This window comes from Muscardinus avellanarius (assembly GCF_963383645.1).
Source record: "Muscardinus avellanarius genome assembly, chromosome: 2".
NCBI classification, from domain to species: Eukaryota; Metazoa; Chordata; class Mammalia; order Rodentia; family Gliridae; genus Muscardinus; species Muscardinus avellanarius.
The window spans coordinates 130,117,612-130,142,030 of NC_137787.1; the positions used below are offsets into that span (position 1 = coordinate 130,117,612).

The window sequence follows — 24,419 nt, forward strand, 5'->3', positions numbered from 1 at the left end:
CCCTAGGTCTAGGTTCCTCTCCAAAGTGTCCTCCCTATTTCTGCCTGACTCATTTTTTCAGGTGTGAATTGAGTTATGTTTCTTCTCCTGTTACAATAAATCTACTGTTCATTTTCTCCTAATGATAACCACTAATTACTGAGTGTTTACTGTGTTGTGTGGTAAACACTGTACATGGATCATTCTAATGGATCCTACAGGCACAGACAGGTGTATGACATGCAGAATAATGAGTGTCCCCATTTTTCAAATGAGGGATCTGAGGCTTAGAGAGATGGAGTAACTAGTCTGGAGTCAAGAGGTCAGGTAGTTGCACACTGACTCAGAGATTCTGAGCCTAGAATGGATACTCTTGACCCTTCCCCTGCTGCATCGCCTCCCAGGGTGGCCAGTACATCCTTCAGTAAGCTTCCCCTCTTTCCTTCCCAGCTCTCTCATTTCTTCTCATACAGGTTTCACACCCAATAGACAGAGCCATGTTGAACCCCTTGTCCTAGGTGCTGTGTACAGTAGGTAGGATGTCTGGATCTTAGGAGCTTCTTGAGTATTCATTTTATTGAATGAATGGGAGAAAGAAAGAGAAAGAAAAGTATTTTGGTAACCATAACCCTCATACCAGTCTCAAGACTTAATATTATTACATTTCAGCTAAATCACAAACATACTGAGATTATTGTATTAATTACTAACAGAATTTCTCAATCAGTGTTTTGGACTACATAATCCTTTGTCATCAAGAGCTTTCCTGAGTATTGTAGGCTATTTAGCAGTATCCCTAGCTTCTTCCAACTAGGAAGATTCAGCAGCCCACCCCAGGTTGTATGATGAAGGATGAGTCCAGCCAGTCACTGCAGTGCACACCTGTTACCCCCGCTACTATTACCTCAGGTTGGAGGAGTGTGGGTTGAACCGAACCTTGGCAGCATAATGAGACCTGACCTCAAGAAATAAAATGTCTCTAGATGTTGTTTCTCAACATCCCTTGAGGAGCAAACTTATTGGGGGACCACAGGCTAAACTCTAATTGTTCATTTTAATTGAACGTCCTGCTACATCCCTTTGCTTTTCCAGTACTTGGCTTTCTTGACCTTAAAAATAGCATTTGATGCTAATTTATTCTGTAGTCAGTAATGTGTTAAAAAGTATTTATTTCCTGTGAAATACAAAGTGGTATCTTAAACCTGAATCATTCTGAAACAGAAAAGGGACAATAGTGGAAAACATAAAATTTGGGTAAAGCCTGTAGTTTTAGTTAGCAATATTGTACCAATGTTAGTTTCTTAATTTCAATTCAAGTACTATGGTTATACAAGGTGTAAACATCAGACCTGGGCCCACTGGCACACACCTGTAATCCCAGTACAGGGAAGCTGAGACAGGATCACAGGTTCAAAGCCAGTGCAGTGTAACTTAGCAAGACTCTGTCTCAAAATAAGAAGAGCTGGGGGTATAACTCAGAAGTACAACCCCATTGGGTTCAATCCCCAGTACCATACATACACACACACACACACACACACACACACACACACACACTTAACATCAGGGTAAAGACTGTATAGAAACTGCGCTTTCTTTGCAACTCTATTAACTCTAAAACTCAGACTTTTAAAAAGTATTATTATTTGACAAGCAAAAAAATAAAGGAGACTAATTTTTCAGACACAGATAGAATCAGAGACCTATCTGTGTTCCTTCTTAAAATCTAGAAGAGACTGGTGTGGCGGCGTATGCCTATAATCCCAGTTCCTGGAGGCTGAGACGAGGGGATCACAGGACCAAAGCCAGCCTCAGCAACAGAGCGAGACCCCTCAGCCACTTAGCAAGACCCTGTTCCCAAAACAAAGAAAAAAAGGTTTGGGGATGTACCTTGAAAGTAGTATGCCCCTGGGTTCAGCCCTCAGTATAAAAAGGAAAGGTCTAAAAGAAAAGAGACTGACCTCAGTGCTCTGACTGTCTTTGTGCATTTCAGACTTTCTATTCATATGGATGACGAGCTGCGACATATTGCGCAGAACTCCCTCCAGGGCTTGCTGGTTGACTTCTCGGACTGGAGGGAAGATGTGCTGTTCGGCTTCACCAACTTTTTGCTCCGCGAAGTCAATGACATGCATCACACGCTCCTCGACTCGTCCCTCAAGTTGCTGCTGCAGCTGCTCACACAGTGGAAACTGGTCATACAGACGCAAGGAAGGGCCTACGAGCAAGGTCACAAGATCAGAAACTCAGAGGTGACTGCCCGCCCTCCCCGCCAGTGCGTGTTCTTATGGAGGGTGTTAGGCATTGAATCCAGGGGCATTCTACCTCAGAGCTGTACCCTCAGCCTTTTTTACATTTTTTTAAAAACTTTGATAACAGAGTCTCAAAGTTGCTGAGCCTGGCCTTGAACCTAGGACCCTCCTGTCTCAGTCTCACAAGTACTGGGATTACAGGTGCGGGCCACCATGCCCAGCTCCTCCTAGCTTCTATTCCTGTGTGTACTATGCATGTGGATGAGTGTCCGCCTAAGGGACCTTTGGAGTTCTTCCAGCCACCTGGGAACTTCCTCCAGGGCTACCCATAGTTCTTCTTTGGCACACACTGTGATCAAAAAATGCAGGGCATGATATACCACTTAAGGTTAGGTTTCGTAACACTCAAGACCATAAAGGCCATAGGTATTGTTTTTTTTCCAGATAGTTTTGATTATAAATCTATTTCTAAAAGCAAAAGACTGTCGGACCAGAAGTTAGAATTAGGTGTGGATAGAAATGTGGATACAGATGTGGAGATATCAAAGCTCTCCACCACTTACTTTTTTTTCCTAGTCAGCACCATATTAGTGGCTTCGTCCAGTATCCACTGAGAAGAAACCGCAAGCTTGTGGTTTCCTCTTATGCCTCAGTCATGGGTGATAAAAATTAAACATTTGGGAGAGCACATAGAGAAGAAGTGTCAAGAGGAAACCAAGGTTCTCGTTGCCCAGTGGCGAGCTGGTCTTGGCAGTGAGCTGGCGGAGAAGGGTCTGGCTGCAGAGGAGTATCACTGAGGGTCTGAGGACCAGGGAGGCTCAGGGAAGCACCACAGCACCCAGGGAACAGTGAGGGTCCACATGCACTGATTCAAAGATAATATTCAGCTGGGTGTGGTGCATACACCTGCAACCCCAGTACTTGGAGGTTGAAACAGGAAGATTGCAGGCTTGAGGGCAGCCTCAGCAACTTAGCAAGATTCTGTTTCAAAATAAAAAGGGCTATGGATGTAGCTCAAAGGTAGAGTGCCCTGGATTCAATCACCAGTACCAAAAAAAAAAAAAAGTAAAAACTAAAAATAAGTTGATGTTTCAGTTCTTCCTGCTTCCTTGTATACTATACATACAAAAGATGATAAGGAAAAAAGCAGGGGCTACATATGCTTATGAAATGGAAATCAGGTGGGGTCTGCCATACTGTCTGTCTGATTTAAATTTGCTTTAGGTTCCCTTGGTTGATGTTTGGGACCTTTCCGAACCCAGCACATAAACATGCAAAACCCAGATTAGAATCTAGCATGCAAACAAGTAAGCAAGTCTAAATAGCAAGAAGCTGAAATTTTTCACTTAATAGTATGTAAAAGTTCATAGAGAATTTAAGTGAAATAAATTAGGCCAGGTTAATTGTATGTGTAGAGTAATTCCAAATGGTATGAATAGAACCCGCTTTGTGTTTATTACTACTCACAGTGTTTGAAGTTATTTCTCAGAGGGATACCAGATGGTTGATGACAATTCAAAGCAGCCATTGTTCAGAGAAGCAGAAAAGGATCTAGGATACGTTATGATGATAGCAAATTTACTGGCATGTTTGACTCGAAGCCATTGCAATTTATTTCAATGTTACAAGATCAACAGTGCCAAAAGATAGACACACAAGAATATTTTCTTCTACCTGTGTTGTTATCTTGCTTAATAGAGAATGATTCTCTTTTTGCTTGACAGCTAATTCCAAATGGCTCCAGTCACAGAGCTCAGTCGGAACGAGGCCCTCACTGTAGCGTCCTCCACGCCGTGGAAGGGTTTGCACTGGTTTTACTCTGCAGTTTCCAGGTGGCCACACGCAAACTGTCCGTGCTGATACTGAAGGAAATCCGAGCTCTATTTGTTGCCCTGGGTCAGCCGGAGGTATGGATTATTTTGAATTTTCCAGTGCATTTCTTTCAGCTGTTTTGAAATTTAGATTAAAAACTGTAAATAGCACATCACCATTTCATGCACTTTTGTGTCACGTGTAGTGTCACTACATAAGTTTTGATACCTTGTTGGGAATTTTAATCATGCAGTACCATTTGTGGTCTACTAGAGATGGGTCGTATATTCTGAGAGCCATAGAAGAGACCTTTCCTGGCTCATGAAAGGATACTGCTTTGCTAAGAATCTAAAGATGAATTTAGGCTATGGAACATTTTCTTCATAATGTTTAGCATACATCTAAATAAGAAGATATTACATTGATATTAGAGAATATACTTGAAAAAACAATGCATCCCATTTAAAATGAGGCAGATGCCAAACCAAACAGTCTGGCTAATGGAAAGTTGTTTAATCTCAGTGATAGTAGCAAAAATGGCAGCACAAGAACATCCTCTTGAGATGGAGGAGAAAGCAAATGAGCAAACATGGCCAACTCCAGCTAACCTTTCTGTACCCAGTCAAGTGCTACACGCCTCGGTCATGTGACGGCTGATGGCCAGCCAGCACCGGTGGAAGAAAGACCAGATTCTTATGCCACTTTCCATTTTCTTGTTTTGTTTCGTTTTTGGTGATACTGGGGTTCCTGGAAGCACTTCTACCTCCAGGCTACACTCCCAGACCTATTTTATACTTTTTTATTTTTGGAAACAGGGTATCTTAAGCCAGCGCGACTGGCTTCGAACCTGCGCGATCCTCCTGTCTCCGCCTCCCAAGCGCGAGGATTACAAGCATGAGTCACCACGCCCGGCCATTTTCTTGTTTTAAATAACTAACCTTGGCTCCATGATCTGCAGTTTGGTCACTGTTTTTCAAAAATATTTTCAAGCTTATCTCTCAGACCTTTATGTTCACATTTCTTCACATAGCTTCTGAGATATTTCAGGGCCACATCTTTGGCATCTGGTAAATGAATCTCTAAGACATGCTGTATTTCCCTGAACCTCCGTTAAGTTTCTAACTATGGCAATAATTATTGCTGTGCACACATCAGACACCATGCCAACTGCTTTCCACATAGTATCTGTTTAAACCTCACAATAACCTAAAAAAAAATGTGTGTGTGTGTGTGTGTGTGTGTGTGTGTGTGTGTGTGTGTTCCTAGGGATTAAACCCAGGAGCATTTATTCTACCTCTGAGCTATACCTCCAGCCCTTTTTTTTATTCTTTATTTGGAAACATGTTCTCACTAAGTTACAGAGGGCCTACTAAGTAGCTGAGGCTGTTGGCCGTCTCAGTCTCCCAAGTACTGGGATTACAAGCGTGCGCCAGCACACTCAGCTTTCGTTTTATCCTAATATATAGATGCTGATACTGAGTTTAGAGCGTCTAAATGACTCGCCCAAATCAATAACTAGGATGAGCCAGAATCCAAACCCAGATTTCTAGGTCTCCAGATCCCCACGTAAGTGTGACGTCACCAGACTGTGTCAAGGGTGTTTCTCGGTGTTGCTCTCTTTGAGCAGCCACATCCTTTTTTGAACCATTCTCATTCTCACATGAATGCATATATTCCAGGGCTTTTGAGTAAGGCTCCTAAGTATCATTTTATATGTCCACATTTCTCTAAAGACTAACAAACATATACATATTCACATATGTATATATTATTCATATAGAAGAATTTTCTTTTTTTGATACTGGGAATTGAACCCAGGGACATTTTACTCCTGAGCTACACCCCCAGCCCAATTTTATTTTAAAATGGAGTCTTATGAAATGCTGAGGCTGGCCTCACCTATTATCCTCCTGTCTCAGCTTCCCAAGTACTGGGGTAACATGTGCACACCATTACACCTGACTAGAAGAATTTTCAGTAAGATTTCTCTCTCTTTCTCTTTGTCTAGTGCCCTTTTCAATTCACTTTTTTTGTCAAATAATACCACATGAATATCACAGAGGATCTGTGATTATTTCCTAGTATATTTTCTTTGAGACTAAAATTCAGTTACTGTCAACAACGTATCAATTACTTTAGCAATCCAGTGACTTAAAACAATCAGCATTTTAGTGATCTGACAAAGCATGTTCTTTCAAAGTTTTTCATTCCTTACAATTAACAAGAACTTGAACACTTTAGTGACCAATATATGATGCTGGCATTCACTTACTTATTTATGATAATGAGGTTGAACCCAGAGGCATTCTACCTCTGAGCTACACCCCCAGCCCTTTTTTTTAGTTTGTATTTGGAAACAGGGCCTAAGTTGCAGAGGACCTCATGAGGTTGCCAAGACTGACAGTGAACCTACAATCCTCCTGTCTCCGGCTCCCAAGTACTGTGATTACAAGCATGCGCCATCATGCCCAGCCTCTTTTTCTTTTTAATAATGTCTCTAATTTAATAAATGGCTGTGGTAACTCAGAATTTTGATTTTCATTTCTGTCTACTACCAAGTTATTTTTTAGCCATAGTCTGGTTCACCGTTTGGTTCTCTTATAAACTACCTGATTGTTTTATTTTATATATAATAGTCTTAGTGGTTTTCATATGTACTTGTGTGAATTCCTTTTTCATTTCAAGTACTACCTTTTTTTTATACTAGTACTTAGATTCTCAGGTACCTGTATGGGGTTTTTGAGATTCAGGTAAATGTCTTCTCAGGATAAAGTGAAACAGGAGCACTAGTTATCATTCACTGCATTTGAAAGACTAAGCTGAGAATCATGGGGAGTTCTATTCCCTGCCATTCCCAATCCTGGCACTCACTTCTCTGTGAGAAAATCCTTATCACCCTCTCACAAGCCTTCTCCTAGATGGAGGCGGCGGGGTGGGTGGGAAGAACTGGTTTTCCCACAGAGACTAATCGCTTTTCCTTGTGCAGGATGACGACAGGCCAATGATTGATGTGATGGACCAGCTCAGCTCTTCCATCCTTGAAAGTTTTATTCATGTAGCAGTTTCAGATTCGGTAAGTATACATTTGATTCTCATTGCTAATAGTGCTTAAATATAATCTTTGGACTGATCAGAAAAGGAGTCCAAGAAAAAATTACATCAACAATTTAGGGGGGATTTATGTCAGATTAATAAACCAATGCAAAGGTACTTAGGAAACAAGACTAGCTTTTCAAATGATGGCTTAGGAGATGTTCAGATAATTTTCAAGTAAAATTTAAGCCTTGGGAAAATAGTTCATATTTTCAATCTATAATCATAAAAATAATTGTTCAGGATTCTTACAGAAAATCAATTCTCCTTAATCTTTGTATTTCAAATATTTACTTAATATTGTACTTAGTAATGTATATTATACTTAGTTCTTAATATGATAACTTGTATTGATGTGGTACTTCACAGTTTACAAGATGCTTTCACAATTATTATCTCATTTAACTGTTGTTCTCTGTTTTTTGTTTTGGTTTGGTTTGGCTTATGGATTTTTTTGGAGGGAGGGGTATTGGGAATGGAACCCAGGGGCATTCTACTGCCCAGCTGCCCCCCCAACCTGTTTGTTTATTTGTTTTTAAATGGGGTTTTTCTAGGTCGCAAAGCTGGTCTCAACCACGGATCTTCCTGTCTCAGCCTCCCAAGCACTCAGATTACAGGAGTGCATCACAACACCTGGCTGACCCTTCTGGTTTTTTCTTTTCTTTTCTTTTCTTTTTTCTTTTCTTTTTTTTTTTCTTTTTCTTTTTCTTTTTTTTTTTTTTTTTCAGTACTAGGGACGGAACCCAGGGGTATTCTACCTCTGAGCTACACCCCCAGGCCTATTTTTTATTCATTATTTTGAAACAGGATCTCACTGAGTTGCAAAGGGATTCCCTAAATAGCTGAGGCTGTCTGTGGACCAGAATCCTCCTGTCTCAGCCTCCCAAATGCTGGGATTATAAACTTGCACCACCTGGGATTATAAACTTGCACCACCACACCCGGTGACCCTCCTGGTTTTTGAAACTCAAGAATGTCAAGGGGCAGGGATTTGGAGATGTAGCTCAGTGGTACAGCCAATGCTCATCATTGCTCAAGGTCTGAGGTTCAATCCCCAGCACCAAAGAACAATGCCAACCAAAATGAGCCCTTGGTGAGAGGGTGCAGCCACTGGGAGGAAAGCCTTAGAGCCTGGACTTGCCCCTGTTTGAACTTGGAATCCAGCAGAGCTTTATCCGCCACAGAAGTGGATTCCTCCTTTTAAAAAGCATATTGGCAGCTTTAAATTTCCTGAGCAAGTAGAAGGGAAACTAAAACTGATTTTAGTTATCTGACTTTTTAAAAATAAAAGTACAGTAAGAGAACCTGGATTCATTTCAGCTAAATAGCGAAGAGAGCAGCCAGGCGATCTGGGACGCCTCGCAGAATCCACATTGCTGATGCCTGGTGCAGATACTTGTCAAAATGAAAAATGAATATCAAGCCTGAGGACACTTGCAAGCTTCTCACAGCCTTTCCTGAGATTGAACACCGAGCCCTATTTTTAGTAACGCTGTTGCTTATGAACATACTAATAATTACTAAAACCATTAGCCAGGCAATGCAGGCTTTAAAGTGACGGGGAAGTAGAAGTAATCCTACTTCTTTTAAAAGTCCAAGTTGAGCTAGGCACTGTGGTGCATGCTTATAATTGCTATACTTGGGAAGCTGACACAAGAGAATCTGGTTTGAGGCCAATTTCAGCAATGTAGTGAGAGCCTTGTTTCAAAATAAGAAATAAAATAGAACTGGGGGGTATAGCCTCAGAGGTAAAACACCCATGGGTTCAAACCCCAGTACCAAAAGAATTTTTTTTAATTATTTTAACATGGAATGGCATTGGCAACTTTAATTTTTTTATATGCATATCTTACTTTTCTAGAGATTACTGGTGGATTTTGTTCGTGTGATTTTTGTTCTGTGTTTATCAGAATCAAGTCAGAAACCGTGCACTTAGGATGATGCTCAGAAAGGGGAGCAGAGGCATGAAAGCGGCACCCGCTTTATGCCAGGTCTTCCTACATTCGCTCTCTCATGCAATTCACTGCAAGATTAGGCAGGGTCCACACTGAAATGCCCACAACATAACTGAAGCAGGCAAGGACTCTGGGATGCCTCGTGGTTTTTACCGGCCCGGACTTTGAGCAGACCCCATGTCATAATCTCACCTCTTGGCCCTTTCTGGCCTTCAGCCATTAAGCTCACTACTGTACACTGTACACTGTACTTATGGGAGCTCAGAGCCCCAGCAAGCATGGTGGATCAATTACACCCAACAAATTTGAAAGCAGTTTCCTCTCCTGGCATGACAGCTACAGTATTTGAGAATTGTTTCCCCTGAACATTGATATTTTCACTTAAATATTAAGTGAATAAGGCAATAATAAGTAGTTATCTCAAAATCATCAATAAAATGCCCTTCATAAAAGGGACCGTGCTTAGCTGTCTTTCTAAATCAAAGGGAATCAGCCATCTCTCTAAATCAAAGGGAAGGTATTTTAGTCTAAGTAAGTAAAAATAAAGAAAATCACAACTAAAAAATAGGTATGTACTAATTACAGAGATAAGTCCTAATCTAAGAGAGGAATAACTTTTGAGGATCTTAAGATGGTCCATCTGTGGTTGAGTTTAACTGAAGTCACATATTGCTCAACAGATGCCTAGTGAACAGCTTCTGTGTACCAATGCCTGGTGCTATGTGACATCAAAAATGTCAACATATGACCCTCATCCTGTACCTTTGCCCTTAAGCAGTTTAGTGTCCAGCACGGGAAACACAGCCTTGTGTGTGGTAGGTATGGGATGGGTGCTTCAGGCCCTGAGCTGTCCATTGCAGAGATGGGCAGCAAAGGTGCTCTGGAAGAAGTAGTACTCAGGCTGAGCCCACTGAGGACCAGTCATTGGGTTCAGCTCCAATTCTCCGCCCACCTCTGTGCCTGCAGGCAACATTACCACTGACCCACAACGTGGATCTGCAGTGGCTGGTGGAATGGAACGCAGTCCTGGTCAACAGCCACTATGATGTGAAGAGCCCTTCCCACGTCTGGATATTTGCACAGTCTGTCAAAGACCCCTGGGTCCTCTGTCTGTTCAGCTTCCTCCGGCAGGAGAACCTGCCCAAGCACTGCCCAACGGCCCTCAGCTATGCCTGGCCATACGCCTTCACGCGGCTCCAGTCTGTGATGCCCCTGGTGGACCCCAAGTAAGGGAGCATGCATTTTCCTCTGTTCTGCTTCTTTTTCCATTTGCCCTCTTAAATTTTCATTTTATATGAGAAATAGGAATATTATAATCCTCTCTAATTTCTGGATCTCCATATACAGAATTGTTAACATTGAGTGAAAGCAGATAAAATGGTTTTATCTAGAGCAAGTTTTCTTTTGCCTTAGTAATCAAGATGGTGGGGCACAGCGAGAAATACCTGCAATCCTAGTAATTGGGAGGCTGAGATAAGAGGGTCGCAGGTTTGAGGCCAGCTTCTGAGATTTATTGACACCCTGTCTCAAAATTTAAAAAATAAAATAAAAAGGGCAGTGAGTATAGCTCAGAGGTAGAATGCCCCTGGGTTTAATCCCTAGTACCAAAATAACGACAATAACAATTACAATACTAATACTACTACTAATAATAATAATAATTAGCAAGTGTGGTTGTCTAAGTATAGAATGGTGAATGGGACATTAAAGTTCTTCTATACATTCAGCTTCTCATCCAGTTCAGATATCCCTTGAGGGACAGCTGTCTCTCTTCAAGCATTTATTCTTATTGAGTGATATTTAAAAATCAAAAAGATGATTTCACTCTTGATTTTGACTCCATCTTTCTAGCAGCCCGATTAATGCCAAGAAAACAAGCACAGCAGGCAGCGGAGACAACTATGTTACCTTGTGGAGAAATTACCTTATTCTCTGTTTCGGAGTCGCAAAGCCCAGTATTATGAGCCCGGGACACTTGAGAGCGTCTACTCCAGAAATCATGGCGACCACCCCTGATGGTACAGTGAGCTACGATAACAAGGTGACATGACATGCTTCAGAAGAATTATTCTGTAAGGTTTTTTTTTAGCTTGTTTGTCTAGAGTTCCCAGTGCAAATCGCACTGTGCCTGCCATCTGGAGTGTTATGGGCTCAGATTTTCATCCTACACGTTTCTGAATTCCATTGAGAATAATTTATAACTCCTCCCCTGGCATGTGGGGAACTGAAGATAAAGTTGAGACACTTGCTGAAGACCAGAGAGACTCATGTCCCACACCCCACACGTCTCTGGCTCCTTACCAAGTATTCACCTTTACGTTGTGCCTTGATTAAATGATTTTGTGAAAGATGGCTTTGTAGATTTAAATGGTCGAAAACAGACACTGTTATGAACATTTTTCTTTAGAATGTGTGCCCAGGGCAGGAAGTTGCTTCATTGTTCTGTATTAAATTCGTGCATTTAAATTTTTCTTTCCTCTGAGATGATGGCAGTGCCTAGGCTGTGACCAGCACTTTGAAAATGTTCTAATGGGATCACTGTGTGATAAAAAGAGAACCATGCCTTACCACGTTGCTTCTTTTTCACTTGTAACCAACTCATTGCAGGCCATCGGCACCCCTTCTGTGGGCGTTCTGTTAAAGCAGTTGGTGCCTCTGATGAGACTAGAGAGCATTGAGATCACAGAGTCCTTAGTTTTAGGATTTGGAAGAACAAATTCCCTCGTTTTCAGGTATGGTCATCTGAAGGCGTTTTTCTGCATCTGCATGTGCTGCTGCTATCATAGCTGCCTTTGAGTTTGTGTGTGCGTTGGTGTGTGCCTCCAGAGTTGATGGGCTTCCCGCTCCCCTTTACGTCCTCTCTGGTCGATGTGCATGTAATGAGTGTTCCTTGCACCTGACTCACACTTCACTTTTAGTCATTGCAACATCAATTTTTATTTCGCTCAGATTTCATTTCACTAGTAACTTTTGTTGTAGTTACTGTAATAAAGATAATTCCCAATAACTGCCTGATTCAGCCTGTTCCAGAGGATGTAATGTCAAAATAATAAGCTTCTGTTCATCTGCCATCTTGAAGATGACACAGGTGGTGGAGCACACCTTTAATCTCAGGACTTGGGAGGCTGAGACAGGGGGATCACAGATTCAAGGCCAGCCTCAGCAACTTACTGAGCCCCTGTTTCAAAATAAAAAATAAAATAGGGAGGAGGGTATGGCTAAGAGGTAGAATACCCCTGACTTCAATCCCTAGGGAAAAAAAAAAGTGACACATGGATAGAACTCTTTGGAGTTTGTTCAGTCTGGCTGGTCAATCTTTCTAAAAGGCACATTCTCCATCTTAATAGAAATACCACACCTGGTTTTCTGGCTTTCTTTTTGTATCTTTAATCAAATAATTTCACCTGAGGCACCATAGAGTGTTCTGAAAGAGACATCATAAAACATTCATTCAGGCTGCTTCTGATGGCTTCAGCTGAGCAACAAAAGCCTGTATAGATAAAAAGAAAGTATTGAACTAATATTTTCATGCATTTCAAAAATCAAAAGTTCCAAACATGCAGGGGAAACTATTTGAAAAAATGAGATGATTTAGAAACAACTGAAAAAGCTTTGTTATATTATTCACTGAAAAAGTCACACTTTTATCCTTAAAAATAATTAGGTATTCTCATTATTTGTGTGTAATTTAACTAACATTTTATTAGTTCTCAGTTAAGACTAAGCATCATATAGACATACTACAAGCAAAAAAAAAAAAAAATCACATTCTTGGGCCTATCCTCTTCTCTAAGTATTCCTTGAAGTTGAAGACATTATTCAGCTGACCAGCCCCCAGGACCTTAGTTACCTCAAATGTGAAATTAATATAAGAAATAAAATTAAAGCATGTCTCTTAATTAAAATTTGGGGTTTAGGAGGCTGAGACAGGAGGATTGCAGGTTCATGGCCAGTCTCAGCAACTTGTGAGGCCCTCCACAATTTAGTAACACCCTGTTTCAAAATAAAGAATATTTTTAAAAGGGGCTGGAGCCTGGCATGGTGGTGAATGCTTGTAATCCCAGCATTCAGGAGACTGAGACAGGAAGATCACTGTTCACAAACAGCCTCAGCTACTTAGTGAGGCCCTTTGCAACTCAGTGAGACCCTATTTCAAAATAAATAATAAGGGAGGCTGAGACAGGAGGATCACACAGTTTCAAAGCCAGCCTCAACTAATTAGTGAGGCTTTCAGCAACTTAATGAAACCCTGTTTCCAAATAAAGTATAAAATAGGTCTGGGATTATAGTCCAGAGGTAGAAAAGCCCCTGGTTTCCACCCCCAGTGCCAATAAATAAATAAATAAATAAATAAATAAATAAATAAATAAATATAGGGCTGGGGGTATAGCTTGGAGGTAGAATACTCTTGGGTTCCATCCACAGTACTGCAAGAAATAAAATAAAATAAAAATAAAAAGTGGGTGGGAGTATATCTCAGAGGCAGAATGCCCCTGGGTTCAATCCCCAGTATTGCCAAAAAAAAATAAAAAAATAAAAAGTGGGCCATGTATGGTGGCGCAAGTACTCCCAGTGTTTAGAAGGCTGAGAGAAGAGAATCACATGTTTGCAGGCAGCCTCAGCGCTCCACAGCTTAGTGAGACCCTGTCTCAAAAACAAAAATAAATAAAACAGCTCAAAGGTAGAAAGTCTCTGAGTTCACTCCCCAGTACCACAAAAATAAATTCTTTTAAATTGGTATAATACAATCCATCTTATAGATTTCTAGAGAGGATATATTAAATGTGATTTTACACATATTTTCTATTTGGTAAGTAGGATCTGTTAGATAGAGGAGGCTATTAATATTATTCCTTTTTTGCCAAAGAAATTTTAGTATCTGTATTGGAGAAATGAAAATAAGAACCCAGATTTTCTGGCTCTCAGTGCAGAATGTCGTTGGGTTTATACCTTCCTGGCTTTGGATTTTCCTGGAAGGTCATGTCTAACAACACAAAATACCCTATGAGAAAACACAGAGCTTTCAATCTTAATATATGTTTAAGCCACTCATAATCCTAGTACTTGTGAGGCTAAGACAGGAGGATTGCAAGTTCAAGGCCAGTGTCAGCAACTTAGAAAGACCCTGTTTCAAAATATAAATAAATAAATAAATAAATAAATAAATAAATAAATAAATAGGCAGGCTAGGGTATAGCTCAGAGGTAGAGCGCCCCTGGGTTCAGTCCCCAGTACTACCAAAAAACAAAACCAAAAAACCATAATATATATTCTGGACAAAATATGTAGATACTAGTCTACTGACAAACTAGATCTCATAATTTTATCTATTTGACATAGCAATTCAGAAGCTACTTTGTAAAGAAGACTACTAATTAAAGTATCAATTATAACCCTGAAAATTGGAGATTTTATTTTCAGTTTCATAGGTTATAGTAAAGTGCTTTGAATTTAATAAACACTTGGAACATATTGTTTAATTGTTCAGATTGGGTCTTTTGCTAAAAAGATCTCCAGAGTATTAAATAAAAATTAAGTCAACAAGTAAGTATTGAGCCAAGATACATGCATAGTACTGGGATTAAGACCAATAATTCAAAGTACAGATGAATATTTATGTCCAGGTCACCACATGATTGGGAGATGGAACCGATGGGAGAGAGTTTGATATCAAAAACAAAGTAGAAAAAGCAAGCAATTTAGGATTGAATAGATATATTTGGTGACAAGTTTTGTATCAATAATAATGAATTTTAAATGTGACCTTTTTCCTCCTTAGAGAATTGGTAGAAGAACTTCATCCGTTAATGAAAGAGGCTCTAGAAAGAAGACCAGAGGTAGGATTTTGAATTTAAATATTTAAGGCTTAGCTTATATGGACAGTGGTATGAATTTCAGTTAAATCCAGTATCCACCTAAAGAATACAAATCCCTCCACATGCCCTTAATAATACATCTTAATATTTTAACTTTTATCATTACCATTTCTTTTCAGTATTCAAGTATTTAATATAATAGGATTCCAATTTTAAAAGATTTTATGAATTAAACCTATAAATGTAAAAGGACTTAAGCAGTCATATATATGTTCATTGCATTATTGTACAAAGGGTTTGAGTTAAACTCTAATTTTGATTTTTATTTTGCTTGGGCATGAGATGGGTTAATTTCCCTGTAGTGAGTCCACTATAGAATTCACTTATACCAGTTCATAAAAAGACTGAAAAAGAAGCTTCCCGTGTGGTAGATGTGGTAGGAGAAATAGCAAACTTTTAGCAGTTTGTAGAGCCACCTTACTGTACAGCCAGCCCCAGTGGGATTCTCATGCCCCCGTCCCTTCCCACTCACTGGAGCTGCTCAGCCACTCGGCGGATTCTGGGGACATCTGGAAGGAAGCTTGTCACTTCTCAGCGTTTCTCCCTAACCCATATTTATTGACACACATAGGCTCTGTTTCCCTTGTAACCTACCATAGCAAGCATTGTCGCTAAAGAATTCAAAAAGGGAAAATATACGTTGTCTTTTATGCTTAGAAAGTTGAAAATACTAGATTAGGCCCTCCGTTAGGACAGTTTCCTAAGCAAAGTTCAGGTTGCTTTGCCTGTGCCGAATCACCATCACCTCTCCCCACCAGAACAAGAAGCGCCGGGAGCGGCGAGACCTGCTGAGGCTGCAGCTGCTCCGCATTTTTGAACTTCTGGCTGATGCTGGTGTAATAAGTGACAGGTAGGAATGAACTGCTACTGAGCTGATCTCTCCCCACCAAGCTAGTCTTTTTGTCTCTCCCCCCTCCCCTCTCTCTCTTTTCATTTAAATATAGTAACTTAGAAAAGTTTTTATTTAATCTTTTCATTTTTTTCACATTCTACTTAAACTATATAAAAGGACCAATTCCCCCTGGACATGCGTGTAATCCTAGTATTTGGGAGGCTGAGACAGGAGGATCAATGGAGGCTCATGGCTAAGTCTCTGCAACTTAGCAAGACCCTGTTTCAAGATAAAAATAGAAAGGGCTTGGGTTATCGCCGGGCGTGGTGGCGCATGCTTGTAATCCCCGCGTTTGGGAGGCGGAGACAGGAGGATCGCGCAGGTTCGAAGCCAGCCGCGCGCCGCTGACTTAGGAGACCCTGTTTCCAAATAAAAATATAAAATAGGTCTGGGAGTGTAGCCCAGAGGTAGAAGGGTTTCCAGGAATCCCAGTTCCACCAAAAAAAAAGAAAAAAAAAGAAAAAAAAAGAAAGGGCTTGGGTTATACCTTGGAAGTAGAATACCCCTAGGTTCAATCCCCAGCACCCCTCAAAAAAAGACAAATTCACTATTTGAATTCTGATAGTGAATCTTATTTTCCATGAATCGTGTAGTACTTTGATGTAAATATCGATCATCTAAGCTGGGCATGATATACACATCTGTAATCTTTGTACTTGGGAGGCTGAGGCAGAAAGATCACAGGTTTGAGGCCAGTCTCAACAAATATAGCCAGACACTCAGCATTTTAGCAAGACCTTATTTCAAAATAAAAAATAATAAGGACTGAGGCTGTAGTTCAAAAGTAGAATGTCCCTGGATTTAATCCCTAGTATTAAAAATAAAAAACTCACACACAATAAAAGGCCAGTTGTCTAAACATTTGATTTTGCTTTATTTCAGCACCAATGGCGCCTTAGAAAGGGATACCTTAGCCCTTGGAGCTTTGTTCTTAGAATATGTGGACCTGACCCGCATGCTTCTAGAAGCTGAAAATGACAAAGAAGTTGAAATTCTTAAAGATATCCGGGCACATTTTAGTGCCATGGTCGCCAACTTGATTCAGTGTGTCCCAGGTACAATGACATATCATGACAAATGACCTTTCATGCTTGTAAAACCATTTATGTCTTCCACACCTGTTCCTTCCTCATAACCACCGGTCCTCCCAACCCTTCCCCACCCCGCCCAGGCCAGCATGCATGTCCAGGATGGGATCGTGTAATTTGAGATCTTGGAGAGACCTATGAGAGCAGATTGTCACAACTCGGTGCACTGTTGGACAAGGAACAATAGGGGATCAATTTGGTTTTGTGCTGGTCATTTCTGTTCTTTGTTTTCGTTCCCATCTGAAAATGAGCTCATGTGGTTTCCATGGCAATGATGTCATTCACAGGAAACATTCACACAAACTTCATTTGACCACAACGTCTCCGTATCAATCAGTGAACATGTAACTTCAAGCAACATGCCTGCTCTCTAGCTCCACCCAATCAACACATTAAGTAGGATTGTATATAATTTAATACAATTCACATTTGATTAAGCATATTATTAAGAGAATTATCTTTCACAGGGCAAGTGAGTTCTAAACATTTTCATTCTGATAGAAACATAGGAACAAAATAGCTGGTCAGTTTGGTATAAAGATTATTTATAATTATAGGCTGGGCATGGTGTTGCACACCTGTAATCCCGGTACTTGAGAGGCTGAGACAGGAAGATCACAGATTCAAGGCCAGCATTAGCAATTTAGCAAGACTCCCTTAAATGAAAAAAGGAGTTCCCCCAATGACAGCCACTTCCTGGTCCCCAACGTAGCCATGGCTGAAGAGCAACACCAGGTCGAGTTGTTCATGAAGGCTGACAATGATGGGGCCAAGATTGGGAACCTCCCCTTCTCCCAGAAACTGTTCATGGTGCTTGGGCTCAAGGGAGTCAACGTCACCACCATTCACTTGCCGAAAGAGGACTGAGACCTTGCAGAAGATATGCCCAGGAGGGCAGCTGCCTTTCCTGCTGGATGGCACTGAAGTCCACATGGACACCAATAAGACTGAGGAGTTTCTGGAGGCAATCCTGTGCCCCCCGCCAGGTACCCCAAGCTGGCAGCTCTGAACCTTGAGTCCAACACACCTGGGCTGGATGTATTTGCCAAATTTTCTGCCTGCATCTAGAATTTAAATCCAGCATTCAATGATAATCTGGACTAGGGGGCTCCTAAAGGCCCTGAAGATTTTAGATAATTACTTGATAACCCCCCAGAAGAAGTGGATGAGACCAGTGTCAAAGATAAGGGCATCTCTCAGAGGAACTTTCTGGAAGGCAGTGAGCTCATGGCTGACTGCAACCTTCTGCCAGAATTCCACATAGTACAGGTGGTGTGTAAGAAGTACAGGGGATTCACCATCCCCGAGGCACTTGGGGGGGGGCGCGCATTGGTACTTGAATAATGCCTTATGCTCATGAAAAATTTGCCTCCACCTGTCCAGACAGTGAGGCGATTGAGCTGGCCTATGATCAAGTGGAGAAGTCCCTCAAATAAGCAACTTCTGGGGGCCCTCTCACCCTGTCCACGTTCTCCATGGAGACCCCAAGTCATTTCCACATTGCTGCACAATGGACACACCCCAAAATGGCCAGCAGGCAAATAATCCTGGGGCCCTTTGTGCAGGACTGGAGGGGTAGAGTTTGAGGGGAAATGATCGGGATAAGGGTAAGATTTTTATTGTGGGACGAGGTGGGGAGGGCAACTTATTTCAGTAATAAAATACAGAATGAAAAAAATTTAAAAAATATGGGGAATGTATCATGGATGTAGAATGCCCTTGGTTTCAAAATTCAGTGCAAAAAGAAAAAGATAAAAGATTGCTTTCTAATTATAAGTTTTCGGTTTACTTACAAAAAGCTGCAGCTCAACTCATGTATCTACTTTTCATTATTTTTATGTCGTTAATCCTTTTACCAGTTCTTCTCATCTTTGACAACCCTAAATTAGGATTTGATTTGACTTCAATTTGTTTGAAACAGTCTATACTACATTCCACAGTTCTTCCTAGCACCAGGAGCAGCAGTCAGCAAGCGTGTTACATGTGAGCAGCAGCCAAGTGGGAAGTGCTGGCGTTGTCTAAGTATTCGTGTGAATACTGTCTGCAGGGCCTGTCATCTGTCTCCACTTCTCATTCTGAGTCAAGCTGCAATTGGCTGTGACCTAAGGAGAGGAGTACCCATGTAGAAAGAAACATTATTTGAAAAGTCAAGTCTCATTACCTAGAGAAGACAGGAGTCAGATGTTTGGGGGTGTAGTTCAGTGGTTAACCCAAGTGCTTCACAGGTACAAGGCCCAGGTGCAATCCCCAGCACAAAAAGAAAGGAAATGGTTCCTATCTAGGAGATTCTAACTCTGTGTTTCTCTCCCTAGTTCACCACCGAAGGTTTCTCTTCCCCCAGCAAAGCCTGAGGCACCACCTCTTCATCTTATTCAGCCAGTGGGCAGGACCCTTCAGCATCATGTTCACACCCCTGGATCGTTACAGTGACCGCAATCATCAGATCACGAGATACCAGTATTGTGCATTAAAGGTAGGTGATGTTTTCTTCTCTGAATGGCATATGTCAGGTCCTTGGTCTCTTTTCTTAAACTAATAACCATAGAATTTAAAACACACCCACAGGAGCCGGGCGTGGTGGCTGAATCTTATGGGGTTTTTTTAAGCGTTTTATTAGGAAATGTTTCAACCAAACAAAAAAGAGAGAAAATAATAGTCAAATATAAGCTGGGCGTGGTGGCGCACGCTTGTAATCCCAGCATTCGGGAGGCTGAGACCTGGAGGATTGCGGTTCGTGGACAGCCTCAGCTACTTAGTGAGGCCCTCTGCAACTCAGTGAGACCCAGTTTCAAAATAAAGAATAAAAAATAGGGTAGTGGGTGTAGCTTGGAGGTCGAATGCCCCTGGGTTCCATCCCCAGACCCGCAAAAAAAAAAAAAAAAAAAAAAACACCCACATATACACACAAGTTCTAATTGTCCTATAAAAGGAAAGAATTGATTTATATCAGCAATTGTTCTTAATTAGACAAGTCCACTCTGATATCTGGCTACCCAGCTGGCAGACACAATAATCTTTACACATCTATACTTGGCAAAAAATGAACTACAGTTCATTTTAAATCTTCACATTTATTTTGGAAGCATGCCTTTAGATATAATGAGATATGTTCTGAATGATAAATATTAGTTGAATTAATGCATGTGGGGCTTCATAATAGCTTAATAACTACTTAAGAAAAATTATTTGACTATTGTTAAATCTTAATAAATGTTTTAAATCTAAAAAAATGTTTCAAAGCTGGATATGATGGCACACACCTGTAATCCCAATACTTGGACAGGAGGATACCAGGCTTGAGACCAACCTCAGCAACTTCTGACACTTAATAAGACCCTGTTTCAAAATAAAAAATAAAATACGGCTGGGGATGTAGCTCAGAGGTAGAATACTCCTTATACTCCTTGGTTCAGTCTCTAGTACCACAAAATGATGATGATGATGATGGCGGGGGGGCTTCTTACTTAGCTTTTACCTAGCATGTGCAAAACCCTGGGTGTTATCTCTACCACTGCAAAGAAGAAAGTAATATGATACAATATAATAAAATATAAATGCACATGCAAAAAAATCAAATGTACACTAATACACATAAATACATAAATTTACTTCAGAAATTCCAACACACACACACACACACACACACACAAATGTATGTTAATAGCTATGTGTAAATATGTAAATATTCCAGCTGGGCTTATACTTACAAAATGCAAACCTTTTTTCAAGTTCCTGCTTTAGCCAGGGTCCCAGGACCCTGTGGTTTTGCTAATATGCTCCTTAATGGCTGCTGTGCCAATTAACTTCCGATCTAAAAAAATAAAATAAAATAGATATTACCTGAGGTTAAAATTGACCAAGAGCTACATTTCCCTTTTAGTCTCCTTCTGTCCTAGAAGACTGCCAAAAATAAATTTTGATACCGTGAGAACTATTCAAAATCTGCAGAAGCATGATCCTTACAGCCAAATGTCCTCTAGAAAAGTAGCTGTACAACAGCTGTACACCTTAACTTGCTGGTTCAGTTTAGCGTTGAGCTCAGTGGGGCCAATTTAAATGATGGCCTTGACAGTCAGTTGAACCTGTCAAGTATAAGTCAACATCTCTCTTCTCTTCCTGCCCTTTCTTAAAGGAACTAAAGTTTATAGTATTAATTTTGTTTGTTTTGTAGTACTGGGGACTTTTACCTTTGATCTATACCCCCAGCCCTATTTTATTTTTATATTTTTGAAACAGGGTCTCTAAGTTGCCATGGCTGTCTTCAGACCTGTGATCCTCCTTGTCTCAGCCTCCCAAGTACTGGGAGTACAGGTGTGCACTATCATGCCCAGCTGTCTTCATTTTCTTTACCTTTGATTAAAGATCATAACTATTTCCTTATTGTTCATAGTTTGTCAATTCAGCACATTAGCCAAATATTTGTCATAAAAGCAAAACTTAAAAAAACAAGTTTATCTTATGAGCAGAATTCATTCCCTTGAAATCATTTAGTTTAAAATATTGTGAAATGTCATTTTGTTTTAAATGCTCTTTCATCATATAAATATTTGGTATAATCATAAAATTGCACATCCACAAGGTTAATTTTGGGGGCTTTTAACTTTTGTTTAAATGCCAAATTTGGAATCTGGTGGGGTTTTTTTTAATTGAATCTGCTAAAGAATCTTTTAAAATCTTGGAGGAATATGTGGTTTTATAGGATCATTATTATCTGTAAGCCTGGTAGTTTTGTTTAGTAACATCATTCCCATGTTTGGTTGTGTTTTTGTTATCAGGCAATGTCAGCAGTATTATGTTGTGGCCCTGTTTTCGACAATGTGGGTCTTTCACCAGATGGCTACCTGTACAAATGGCTTGACAACATTCTGGCTTGTCAAGATTTACGAGTGAGTAGTAGTAGGCAAAATATTTTCTTTTTAAATGTCTTTGGGGTTCTGCATTGGTCAAGTTTCTGAAATGTTTAAGCATTGTTCACAACACAATCTCTTCCCAGATCAACCACATGAATGCAGATTTGTGTGTTGTTCCCACTGCACTAAAGATTCACAAGAATCAAACACCCAGGAACAGTCACCACAACTGACCCTGAATTGGTCATAAAGCAAGTCTCAACACAGTTTATGTTCAAATGATTGACATGAGTTCAAATGATTGAAATGATACTATTTCTGTTCCATATTTATAGCAGCATTAAGCTATCAATGAATAAAAGAAAAATATTTTAAAAGATACTTCCTGATAAATAGTGAATGAAATAATAAATAACAGTGAAAACTGGAAAATATTTTTAAGAAAATATTTTGAAGAGCTGGATATGGTGGTACATACTTGAAATTCCCATATGGCTGAGACAGGAGTATCACAGGTTTGTGGCCACCCTCAGCTACCTAGTGAGGCCCGCCACAACTTAGTGGACCCTGTTTAAAATAAAATAGGGCTGGGGTGTATCTCAGAGTAGAATGCCCCTGAGTTCTATCCCCAATGCCATAAAAAAAGAAAATATTGTGAAGAATAATAAAAGCACTACATATTAAATTTATGGGCTAGCCAGGTATGGTGGCATATGCATGTAATCCCAGTACTTAGGAGATTGAGACAGCAGATTACAGAGTCAAGGACAACCTCAACAACTTATTGATATCCTGCTTCAAAATAAAATAGGCCTGGCCATGTAACTTCAAGGTAGAATGCACCTGGGTTCAATTGTCAGAACCACTAAAGTATTATTTTTTTAAAAAAAGTTTGTGGGCTATAAAGTATATAGACTTAAATGCAGATAGTAGAAAGGAAAAAAGTCAATAGCCATTACCTAAGAATGTATCTCAAGAAGTTACAAAAAGAAAAATAGTGCCAAACTTAAGGGAAAAAAAACAGAAGTATAGAGATGAGAGCAGAATTGATGAAAGGAAAAAGTTAATAGTAATGATCATTAAATTGAAATTTGGAATTAATTAATACTAACAACAAATCCATGATTATTCCAGTAAAAAAAAAAGGAGACAGTAAGCTAGAGAGAATATAATTGATGCAAAGGGAAGCATCACTACAGATGACACAGATAGTAAAAATAAAATATAACATATGAACATCTATGTGCCAACAAACTTGAACATGTAAATAACATAGCTAAGTTTCTATAAAAACAGAAGAAAAAAGAAAAATCTGACTCATCACATATGTAATGAAGAAATTAGTAAATCAAAAGTGTTAAAGGAATTTTTTTTTGGTACTGGGGGTGGAACCCAGAGGCTTTCTACCTCCAGGCTATACTCCCAGACCTGTTTTATATTTTATTTGGAAACAGGGTCTCACTAAGTTGCTGAGAGCCTCACTAAGTAGCTGAGGCTGGATTCGAACCTGTGTGATCCTCCTGTCTCAGCCTCCCAAGTGCGGGGATTACAAGTGCGCCACCACGCCTGGCTTGAAGGAAATTTTAAGAGTAGATGGCTTTACTGATAAATCCTATGAAGCATTTAATGAACAAATTGAATTCATACAAGTTCTTAAAGAAAAAAACATATCCAGAAGAAATATATCCTAATACATTTTATGAAAGCAGAATAACCTTGACAATCAAACTATAGAAGAATGTAACAAGAAAGAAAATTAAAAGACAATGTCATTCATGAGTATAGATGTAAAAGCTTTAAATAAATTATTAGAAAATTGAGTTCAGTAAGATATAAAAAAGATGACACAGCATGATCCAGTTGGGTTTATTCAAGAACTATAAAGTGTTTTATATTTAAATATTTGTCAATTCATTAGTATAGTAACTATATTAATAGAAGCTAAAAAGGAAATATATGGCTATCTAAATATATACAGAAAAAAGCTTTTGATAAAATGCTACATTAATTTATGAGAAAAAAACTAGCAAAACTAAGGATTGAAGAGAATGTTCATCTACTAAAGGGTGTGTGTAAAAAAATCCCCTTATAATAAGCATTACTCTTAATAGTTAATATTGAAAATATTCCCTCTGAGATTAGAAGGAAAATCACTTTTACCACTTTCATGAGTATTATGCTGGAGATTCTAGCCAGTACATTATGAAAAGATAGAAAAAATGGAAAAGAAGAAATTAAACTCATTTTCACAGATGACAAACTCATATACATAGGAAATCCAAAAAGTTTGGATTAATTGGTGATTTTAGCAAGATTTTTAGATAAACAGTCTAAATGAAAAAATCATATTTTAATATAACACCAGCAATCAATTTGAAAAATAAATGTTAAATACTTAAGAATAAGCTGAAGTAAAAATACACATAGCCTTCTTAAATAGAAATATATAAAGCATTAGTGAGAAAAATTAAAGATATAGTAAATGGAAATGTTTGCCATGTTCATGAGTTGGAAAATTCAGTATCATGAAGATATCAGTTCCCCACCAAAATGATTTATAGTAACATCTCAGTCAAAATACTAGCTGGATTTGTGTGGCACCTGACACATTCCTTGTAAAAT

General features: G+C 39.6%; 1 protein-coding gene and 1 pseudogene across 3 annotated transcripts in view; both read left to right on the forward strand.

Moving 5' to 3' along the window:
- FRY (FRY microtubule binding protein) overlaps positions 1 to 24,419 on the forward strand; it is a gene marked incomplete at both ends in the record, with an annotated part of 292,951 nt that overhangs the window by 147,547 nt on the left and 120,985 nt on the right. For both annotated transcript variants that reach the window (XM_080719965.1, XM_080719966.1), the window contains 11 exons: positions 1,973 to 2,231; positions 3,956 to 4,138; positions 7,030 to 7,116; positions 10,058 to 10,317; positions 10,943 to 11,132; positions 11,699 to 11,823; positions 14,871 to 14,928; positions 15,726 to 15,817; positions 16,742 to 16,914; positions 19,260 to 19,420; positions 21,723 to 21,833. In XM_080719965.1, the coding sequence (XP_080576091.1) occupies positions 1,973 to 2,231; positions 3,956 to 4,138; positions 7,030 to 7,116; positions 10,058 to 10,317; positions 10,943 to 11,132; positions 11,699 to 11,823; positions 14,871 to 14,928; positions 15,726 to 15,817; positions 16,742 to 16,914; positions 19,260 to 19,420; positions 21,723 to 21,833 (1,699 nt within the window). The remainder of the gene's footprint in view (positions 1 to 1,972; positions 2,232 to 3,955; positions 4,139 to 7,029; positions 7,117 to 10,057; positions 10,318 to 10,942; positions 11,133 to 11,698; positions 11,824 to 14,870; positions 14,929 to 15,725; positions 15,818 to 16,741; positions 16,915 to 19,259; positions 19,421 to 21,722; positions 21,834 to 24,419) is intronic.
- On the forward strand, positions 17,662 to 18,383 carry LOC308258429 (chloride intracellular channel protein 1-like; annotated as a pseudogene). Its single transcript has one exon. The product of its transcript is annotated as a chloride intracellular channel protein 1-like (transcript).